This window comes from Eleginops maclovinus, chromosome 9, assembly GCF_036324505.1.
Source record: "Eleginops maclovinus isolate JMC-PN-2008 ecotype Puerto Natales chromosome 9, JC_Emac_rtc_rv5, whole genome shotgun sequence".
Lineage (NCBI taxonomy): Eukaryota > Metazoa > Chordata > Actinopteri > Perciformes > Eleginopidae > Eleginops > Eleginops maclovinus.
Genome location: NC_086357.1, coordinates 26102119 through 26111931, shown reverse-complemented (window position 1 = coordinate 26111931; position 9813 = coordinate 26102119). Strand labels below are relative to the sequence as shown.

General features: G+C 41.0%; 1 protein-coding gene across 1 annotated transcript; it reads right to left on the bottom strand.

The window, feature by feature from the left end:
- Positions 1 to 268: 268 nt before the first annotated feature.
- On the bottom strand, positions 269 to 4637 carry LOC134869310 (zinc finger MYM-type protein 1-like). Its single transcript, XM_063890839.1, has 5 exons — positions 4421 to 4637; positions 3451 to 3510; positions 3096 to 3194; positions 2815 to 2895; positions 269 to 2638 (listed from the first exon to the last, which is right to left on the bottom strand). The coding sequence occupies exons 1-5, from the start codon at positions 4497 to 4499 to the stop codon at positions 306 to 308; spliced, it is 2652 nt and encodes an 883-aa protein (XP_063746909.1). The 5' UTR covers positions 4500 to 4637; the 3' UTR covers positions 269 to 305.
- Positions 4638 to 9813: the final 5176 nt, after the last annotated feature.

Here is a 9813-nt window from a genome sequence, read left to right as displayed (position 1 = left end):
ATAATTGGGCACGTGTGGATTTGTTCGAAACATCTTTACACACACACACACACACACACACACACACACACACACACACACACACACACACACACACACACACACACACACACACACACACACACACACACACTGATAGGCTTACAAGAGGGCCGAAACCAGGCCCGTTTCTAGGATTTTGGGGGCCCTAGGCAAAGAAGTTGTTGGGGGCCTTTAAAAAAAAAATTTCCGCAATTCTGTGCGTTTTAATCACAAAAGAGGTCAAACATACACTGAAAAGTAGCCTTTATTTTTTTTTTTATTTCCTACTGAAACTGCTGCTTGCGGCCCTTGGCCTCAGCAAATGCAGACACAATCCCCTCCAAGTCCAAAGACCTGCGGACGTCACTCTCAATTGACATGAGTGCCAGTCCAGAGAGCCTCTCTTGGCTCATAGTTGACCTCATGTAATTCTTTATGCGCTTCAGAGATGAAAAGCTCCTCTCTCCGGAGGCAACCGAGACAGGAAGGGTCAGAAGTAGGCGCAGTGCAATGCTTAAATTGCTGTACAGGTCCAACAGCTTCTCACTGTATATGTAGTCCAGCATTTTAAATGGGCACCTGGATACTTCATCTGGAAAGGTGTGGACAGCAGAGTTGATCTCCAATGCCAAGTCGTCTGCATCAATATCATGGAGGGTTTGTTCCACTTTCCTGCATCTCTCATGCAATTTCCCAGTCTTGATTGTGGCCCTCATGATATCAATGCTGAACAGGAAGTCGTACAGGGCATACACCCCCTCCAGTCTGGAAAATCTGTCTTTTAGGCTGGTGATGGCAGTGTCAACCAAAGGCAGGAAGAAGTCCCTTCTGAAGGCCTCTTCTGGGGTCGATTGGGTTTCATCTGTACTCTCGTAAAGGAACTGCCTTTTCTTTTTACGTTGCCTTTTCTCAGGCAATTTCCTCTCAATTTCCAGATCTTCTGCAATCTCCATTGCATCCGTTTGGCTTGATGCGAGTCCATTTTCCCTGAAATCTTCTAGGTACTCTGTCACTCCCTCGGTTTCTTTTTTCAGTGTTTGCATTGAAACATCCGGGCTCTGGAGGAGCTTGCTCATATGGTTAACCTGATACAAAACGTTGTACCAGGTTATTGTGCACAGAAGAAAGGACCATGTTTTAAGCTCACCATGTAAGCTTTTTGCTGAGGACATGGTCTCTGAGTCCCCCTTCTCTGTAGCATATGTCTCCAGTGCTGACAGTCCGTCTAGTATTTCAGGTAGATGGTACCGCACTACCTTCACACTGTCAATTCGGGCCTCCCATCTCGTCCCTGAAAGTGGCTTAAGGGTGAGCTGCTTCACATGCTGCTTCAAAATTGCCCAGCGGTGCACAGAGGAACTGAAAAGGTTGTACAGTCGTTGCAGCATACCAAAAAAAGACATGGACAACACTGAAGACTTGGCAGCATCTGACACAACCAGATTTAGTGTGTGACTGCTGCATGGGATGCATAGCGCCTTGTTGTTCAGCTCTAAAATTCTTGCCTGCACACCCTGTTTGTGGCCCATCATATTGCTGCCATTGTCGTATGACTGCCCACGGCAATCTGAAATGCTGAGGTTGTGCTTCTCCAACTGGTCAAGCAGGATTTCACTGAGCCCTTTACCAGTTGTGTCTTCAACATGTACAAATCCCAAAAAATGCTCAGCAATAGAAACAGGTGTTTCACAGTTGACAATCCTGAGAACAACAGAAAGTTGTTCCTTGTGGCTGATGTCAGGAGTGCAATCCATGATCACGGAGAAGTATTTTGCTTTGTGCACTCTTCTTGCAATCTCCTGTAGGATTTTGTCTCCGACCAGCTGAATGATTTCGTTCTGAATGACTCCACTCAGGTAATGCACCTTTGTCTCTTTGCATTGTATTCGTCTGATGTGTTCATTCATTACCGGATCAAACTGTGCTAGGAGTTCCACTTGAGCCAGAAAATTCCCATTGTGGCGATCATACACGGTACTGGTAGTTCCTCTCAAAGCCTGGTTGCGTTCTGCCAGATGGGAAACTATGGCAATCACTCTCCGAATCACGCCTTTCCAGTGTTCAACTTCAAGTTGCATCAACTCCATCTGTCTTTGATCAATCAGTGTACTGGTTTGCAGTCTCCTCTGAAGGTCGTGCCACTTTTTCACATTGTCACAGTGCACCTTTGTGCACTCGTGTTTTTTTAGGCGATAGGAAAGGTTCTTCCATCCACCGTAGCCACAGGTCGTTAAGGCATTGTCACGCTCACGCTTCCCGAAAACAGTACAAGGGAAACAGAACACTCCATCTGTGTGGATGGAATACACCAGCCACGATCGATGTATATTCTCACCATTTTTCATGGTTCTTTTGTAACTGTCCTTGGTGAATCTTCGAGGAGGATTGTCTAAGTTTTGCGGGAATTCAATGTCCATGATTTGCACAGGTCCTTTTTTGACTATTTCACAGCGCATACTGCTTGTTAGGACACTGGGCCAACATCCTGGGTCATCACTTAATGTGGTGCTTGCAATACCTACAGGTACCCCAGTTCTGGATGGTGGGGTGGTCTCTGCCATGTCAATGTCATCTTCCTCTTTGTCCTCCTCATGAAGTGGAGATGGAGTTGATGGCACTGTTGAAAACATATAGTTGCAAATTAATTTATAGCACAATTGCCATGTGGTAAGTACAGCAACTAGGGAATGGTGATCTACTTGTATAATGCTTTAAAAAGAAAGGGTCATTTTAATACACTTTCATAGCACATGGGTGTTAGGTGATAAGTTGAAATTGTGCGGCTTAATGCACCTTCTGTTGAACCACTGCTGGGAAGTGGTGTGGATGCTTCCACTTGCTCCTCCTCAAGTCGTGATGGAGTTGATGGCACTGCTGAAAAATATGTAATTACAAATTAATTCATGGCACAGTTTCATGTGTGAAGTACGACAACTAAATGCTTAAGGTATGGTGATCTACTTGTGTAACGCTTTATAGCAAATGGTCATTTTAATACACTTTCACAGCACATGCTGCTATAACTTTGGGTCACTATGATAGGTGATAAGTTGAAATTGTGCGGCTTAATGCACCTTCTGTTGAACCACTGCTGGGAAGTGGTGTGGACGCCGCAATGTTGTCTTCCACTTGCTCCTCCTCATAAACATGTGACGAAGACGATGTTGATGGCCCTGGTGCAAAAATAAATAAATACATAAATAATATTCTTTTTATTTATATTGCACATTTTGCATGCATTGATCTCAACAACTCAGTTATTCATTAACATTAGTGAATGTCCCACATATTTGAAATGTCCAGAAGACTCTGTGGGCAAGTGGAATGAATACACACAACTATGACTTGAATTAGAAAAATGTAAAGTCATTTTGATAACATCAAGTGTGTTGATAGAAGGCACTAATAATAGGTAGAAAAGAACGTTACCTTCAGTAGCACCAGAGACAACACTTGGTAGAGCGGGATGAAGAAATTTCAGCAATGCCCCTTGGAGAAAGAATAAGTACTGTATGATTAGCTTGGTTATTTTTCAAATGCTTTTGAAATCCTATCATTTTACAGTCTGATAATTGTGGTGAAATAGATATTAAAAGCATTACACACAGTTCCTACTAGGCGGTTTAGTGGCGGTTTCTATACGACTACAGGTGAAGCACTGCTTCACCAAAAAAAAGTAAAAAAAATAATAATAATAAAATCTTACAATAATCCCGTTTTCACTGGTTTGAAAACAGAAATACAGTCACTAAGACGAGCTGTTTTCCTGAAATCAATTCTGTGAGTGGCAACAGCGCCATCCCCGCACCCGTGGTGTGTCTGTGTGTGTCTGTGTACTGTCTGTGTCCCATAGAAAAAGCTCAAAGCTATCGGTACAGTTTTTAACGGTGGTCCAGTGGTATTTACAGCTATCATGGAGACCAACAACAACAAACAGCAGAATAGGTTTAGAAAAGGATTAATTGACACTAAAGTGGCTGTTTTCTTCATGTGGCTGATCTGCGCCGGGATGTTAACCGTTAAAATGTAAATAAAGTAAGTAAATCAACCCAATGGTATTCTAGCAAAATTATTGTAAACTCCCATGTTAATCTCCTATTAAATAGCTAGCTACTACAGGAATAACTATTTCACTGGTTGTCTCAAGGCTCTAACGACTGAAAACATATGTGAAGTTTATTTAGGATATTAAGAGGAATTAATCGTTGATCAATTTGGCCAGCTGATAACGTTATGAACTTATAGTGAAGTCAAAGGTAGCAGTTTAAGTTTGGTTAGCATGCTAGCATGCCAAACCACTGGTTCCTAGCTAGTCGTCGTTACAACCTCGCTACTCTAGCAAAATATGGTATACCCTGCCTGGCACAATTTTCATGTTGATTGTGTATATTCTACTTACCGGTGTCTTGTTTTCTTTTCTGCTCCTCTTCCCTTTTCTTCTTCTTTTTTTGATTGCCGGAGAGATAATTTCGCTTCATTTTAATTTTTCACTTTTCACTTGCACTTGACGCTGTCGCGCTAATGCATGGGAAAGGGGGGGCCCCCTCGAGCTGGGGTATTTCGACTACAATGTGTCGTTGCGCTTTTCGGACATCGCATGCTCTAGGGAGGCGCTGTTGCTGCCCTCGCAGTCGCAGCAGAGCCCTTCATATACAGATGACTGCTTATTATTATGAAGCTATTTAAAATCGTCATTGCTGTTGAATACATGACCTGTCTTATTGGTATGCATGTTGTTTGATTCATGTTGCATTTGTATCAGACTTTTCTTTGAATTTTGAAAAAAAAAAAAAAAAAAAAAAAAAAAAATCTTAACCTGTCGTCTTTGGGGGGCCTCCTCCTACTCGGGGGCCCTAGGCAATTGCCTACCATGCCTACCTGAACGCGACGGGCCTGGCCGAAACTACAGAACAAAATAGTCTTTTTAAAAGTGGGTTTTTGTATCAGGAGATCATTTTGACGTTTTTTGCATTTAAAGACTGTCTGTATGTTCATGATTTATATGAAAAATCAGAAAATAAAAATACATTTGATGCATATTAGACTCCAAAAGTAATGGAGACATGATGCAATCCTGCAGCTCCGCCACTAAAATACAAATTTAACTAAAGAGAAATGAGCAGAATGTAAAAAAAGATTGAACATTTCAACAACAAAACACACCTGAAGCACAAACACCCCACACACACACACACCACACACACACACACACACACACACACACACACCACACACTGATGAAACTACAGTGCATATACTCTGTAAAGCAGTGACAGTATTTTCCGCACACATTGATAAGCCTTTTCGTCTCCCAGTCTCACCCTGGGTTTTTGTATCATTTTTCCATCTCTGTTTTAGACGTCCACATGTTTCTGATCTCAGGCTGTGACCACATGTGCTCTGATGACCCACACATGGACTCAGAGAGGGCCTCCATATTTCAGATATGATGAAGCTTTCTGTTGTATCACATTATCTTCCTCTGCGCTTTATATACTTCATAAATCTGATGTATCACTGCAAGGGAAAACACACATATGATAGGAGCTAAACTTTAACTGTAGTCACAAAGAACTGAGAGCTGAACGCTTGCATTTTGACTCTAATGCAACAGGAATACGGCAGAAAAACAGCAGGAAACACACACATCTCTGTACTTTATTCATGTGAGGACACTCATTAACATAATGCATTTGAGTCCCTTATGAGCCTTGTGTATATGCACCGTATTTGAACCGTACAATACTCCTTACTGTGCAATAATCGCCGTTATGTGCAATTTTCAGATCTGTTTGTGCATGTTTTGAGACTCTAGAAGTGCATCCAATACTACATTTTCTGTTCAAATGGATGTGTTTGTGAAGTAGTGAGCGTATAGCCATATACATATTGTTAATTGCAACCCGTTTACTTCACTTCATTCAGACTTTTCTCCAATTTTGGAGTCTTTCTTCATGGTGGAGGAGGCATGATGAACGAGTTTGTTCAGGTATCAAAGTTACACAGGGAGTAAGTGACTTGGAAATGGTTGTTTTGGATATGATGCATAACTTGAACGTTGCTTTATATTTATATTTGTATATTTTTGTACCCTTGTCTGCCACAAGATATTTCTCAGAAAGTAAAATGCCTCTTTTTTTTATTTGTACTTATTTTCCTAAACCTTAAACCGAAGTTTTAATCCAAGGTGAAGTCCGTACAAAAATGTCCTCACTCTCAAGGTCTAAAACCCAAATTGGTTTTCACAAAAAATTACATACAACACACACACACACACACACACAGCCAGCAGGTCAATTAAAGGCTGATGGACGAATCAGCAGACAGTCCATTAAATCGTCCGTCTGTCGGTCTGTCGGACTCCTGCAGAGACTCTCTCTCCTTCAGAAGGACGAACGGAAACGTCTCCGGACGCAGCGGGGTTCCTCTGAGAGCTCAGGGTTCTGCGAGGAACCCAAGACACCTAGGGATTAACTCAAATAAAAACCTGTGAATGCATAAACAGCTCTGAGAGGACGGAGTGATAATGAAACAAAGTCAACCTAAAGATTCACACACATTGACCTCTGACCTCTGAGAGTGGAGCCGCTGATTGTGAGGATTTTTCATTTAAAGATTGTCTGTTTTTCTCAATTTGTGTCTTCCTTTGCTCCTTTTTAAAACTGGTTTTGGTTGTTTTACGTCTCTTTTTACTTGTGTTGTTTCTCTTGTGTTGTCTTCAATCTCTCTTTGGTCATTTTGGGTCTCTTTTTTATTATTTACGTCTGTTTTTAGTCATTTTAAGTCTGGTTTTGATTATTTTGTGTCCTATTTTGATCATTTTGCATCTCTTTTTGGTCATTTGTGTCCTGGTTTTTGCATGGCGGCCGTCTCGTGTCTCTTTGTTACTACCTGACAAGACATGTTAGTAATGATTTCCAACAGAGGCTCTGATCAGCTTGGTCCATTTTGTGAATTAGCATGAGAATATTCCACATTCTTCATCCAAAACAGACCTACTGTAAATGCATCATTAAAGCTGCCAATTATAGCTTTCTATTTCTATCTCACACACACACACACACACACACACACACACACACACACACACACACACACACACACACACACACACACACACACACACACACACACACACACACACACACACACACACACACACACACCTGTTATCCAGCTGACTCATTATGACTTCCTGTCTGTAATTTTCTTAATTAACTCAAGAACCAATTAACTGAGACGGAGCTTTCTGTTGGAAACTAATTCAGATTAATTTCCTCCTGTGGAGAGAAACACCGACTGTGTGTGATGAGGCGTGAGGAGTAACAGAATCAGCGCTGAGACATTAGTGAGGGGTGGAAAGTAACTAAGTATAATCAATCAACTGTATTTAAGTATAATTATGAGGTACTAAACTTGAGTATTTTGATTCAACAATGTTGTGTATTTTCACAGACTGGGCTCTGGTTTCAGACAGAGGGTGAATAAAGGAGCTGCAGCACAGGAAGTATGAGAAGAATAAAGAGCTTTGTGAACATTAAAGCATGGAGACATGGGGAGGCACAACATACTGATGTGAACGTGAGAATGAGCATAAAAGGGAGAAATAAAAAGATTCTGAGAACTGTTTTAACGTAAAGGGCAGGCTTGGTTTCAACAGTGACGACATGCTCTCAAACACAAGAAAAGAAAAGCTATAAATATATAATACATATTGTTTTTTATGTCTGTTATAAAGAACAGGTGATGTAACATGTTCCTCTCTCTCTCTCTCTCTCTCTCTCTCTCTCTCTCGCACCCTTCATGGTCAGTGGATGTCGAACGCCCCGGTTTCTCTCTGCATTTATTCATGGGATCCTCTGAAAGTTTAATAGTGCAGCTCCATTAATCTGTGAGCCGTTTTAAAAGCAAGAATGAAAGATTCATCTCTCCCTTTCTCTCCCCCTCTCTGAAATATTTATGAGTGCTGAATCACTGGATGAGAGGAGGAGACTCCCGAAACATGGAGATTTAATATTCACACGGCTGCAAACACTGACGTTTACAGCCGTATTGTTGTTCAAATAAGGTCTGAAATCAACGTCAACATGAACATGTAGTAATCAGTGAGATGTAATGTGTCACTTAATGCACATTTTGACTAATATAGAAGTGCAACACGTCACATCTAGTTATTAATTCAGCACTCTCTTGTGTGACTCAGCCTTGTCAAAGGGAACATTACGTCATGTTAAGCTGATTTTTAATCGTATACAAACCACCCAGCCATACATTAAAGTACTAAAGGCCCACTGTGCATTACAGATACATAAATAATGATTTAAGAAGACCGTAAATAATTAAGAAACAGAGCAATTAAAATTGAAAGGCGTCCATAAGAGTAGAAAAACAATGAAGATGTTGATCTTTTACAATATGAGTTTGTCTTAGGGAGTCAGATATCTCTACAGAAATGTTGCAAAGAGAAACAAAAGGACCACACAGAAACATCTAGGAATAGATGGAAAAAATAGCGCTTAAAAGATGCAAAGTGACTGTAATTAGATGCAAATAATCCATTAGACGCAAAAGGACTTCATGGAGACGAAACTCAAACCCAAAGTGAACTCAAAGTGATGTAAAAAGACAAAAAAATAGATGCAAGACAATCACAAAGACATGGAAGTACATCCTAAACGACAGAAAGAGGACAAAACATTCACAGAGAAACAGATTATATTTAGATGATCAATTAAACTCAGTTCACCTGTCTGGGTACAACAAGGTGCAAGAACCCTGCAGGTATCAATAAATATACTGATTTACTTCAAGTGTTGTTCGATGGGCCAAGGTGCAATCTGGATAATCCACAGCAGTCTGCCAACAAGAGAAAGTACATACTTACACATTGAGTATACAGAATAAAACCTCTGCTGTTCTGTAGAGACTCTGTCTGGTGTAATGCTCTCTGCAGCCCGTAGGGGGCGCTCACTGCACTGCAGATTCACTGTGGGGACTCAGTGTGTAAATAACAATCACCATTTCACTTTTATTTGTCTGTTTCTGGGTCTGTCTTTCTTTTACTGTGGCACCATGCAGATAATGCAAGTACACATGAATTAAATGCAGTAAAGAGAGTAAAAAGCAGCTGAAAGTAACTCCAAACTGACAGCAGTGTTTTATTTGATATTCAATTGTGTAAATGCTTCCAGTTTATCCTGCGATTCCCAGTCGAAGCCCCTGCCGACTGAGCCACTGAAAAATATAGAGCTATTTGCAAAAATGCACAATATAAATATAATATAATCTGTTGTACTAATATACATAGTTTTTTTTAAATACATGTAAAGTGATGTTAATGCAACTTGTTCATGTGAAAGTACTTTTTCTGTGGAGTGTTGTGCCGTCTCCAATCCGTCCAACCCTACCCCTTTACAGCAGGGGTGTCCTAACTGAGGGCCACATACAGAAAAACATATGAAGGGCTGGGTCCCTCAGTAAAGGTGAGGTTTATTGCGTTATAGGTTAAGTTATAAGTTAGCAAAATCAATAAAATGTAGGTCAATTATCTTTGATACTTGGATATGGAACAGCCTACATCCCAGCTCTCCATCGGGGTTCATTTATTCTGTTGGCAGCTCGTTCCTTAAAACAGGAGCCTCAGAGTGCTGATCATAAATCAGCAATCATAGATGATGATCAGATAGATGATAGACAGACAGACAGACAGACAGACAGACAGACAGACAGACAGACAGACAGACAGACAGACAGACAGACAGACAGACAGACAGACAGACAGACAGACAGACA

Coding starts and splice junctions, on each gene's coding strand:
- LOC134869310 (XM_063890839.1), bottom strand. CDS start 4,499: ATGAAGCGAAATTATCTCTCCGGCAATCAAAAAAAGAAGAAGAAAAGG. Junction 3,511..4,420: donor GAAAAGAAAACAAGACACCG/GTAAGTAGAATA, acceptor TCTTTCTCCAAG/GGGCATTGCTGAAATTTCTT. Junction 2,639..2,814: donor CAGCAGTGGTTCAACAGAAG/GTGCATTAAGCC, acceptor TGTTTTCAACAG/TGCCATCAACTCCATCTCCA.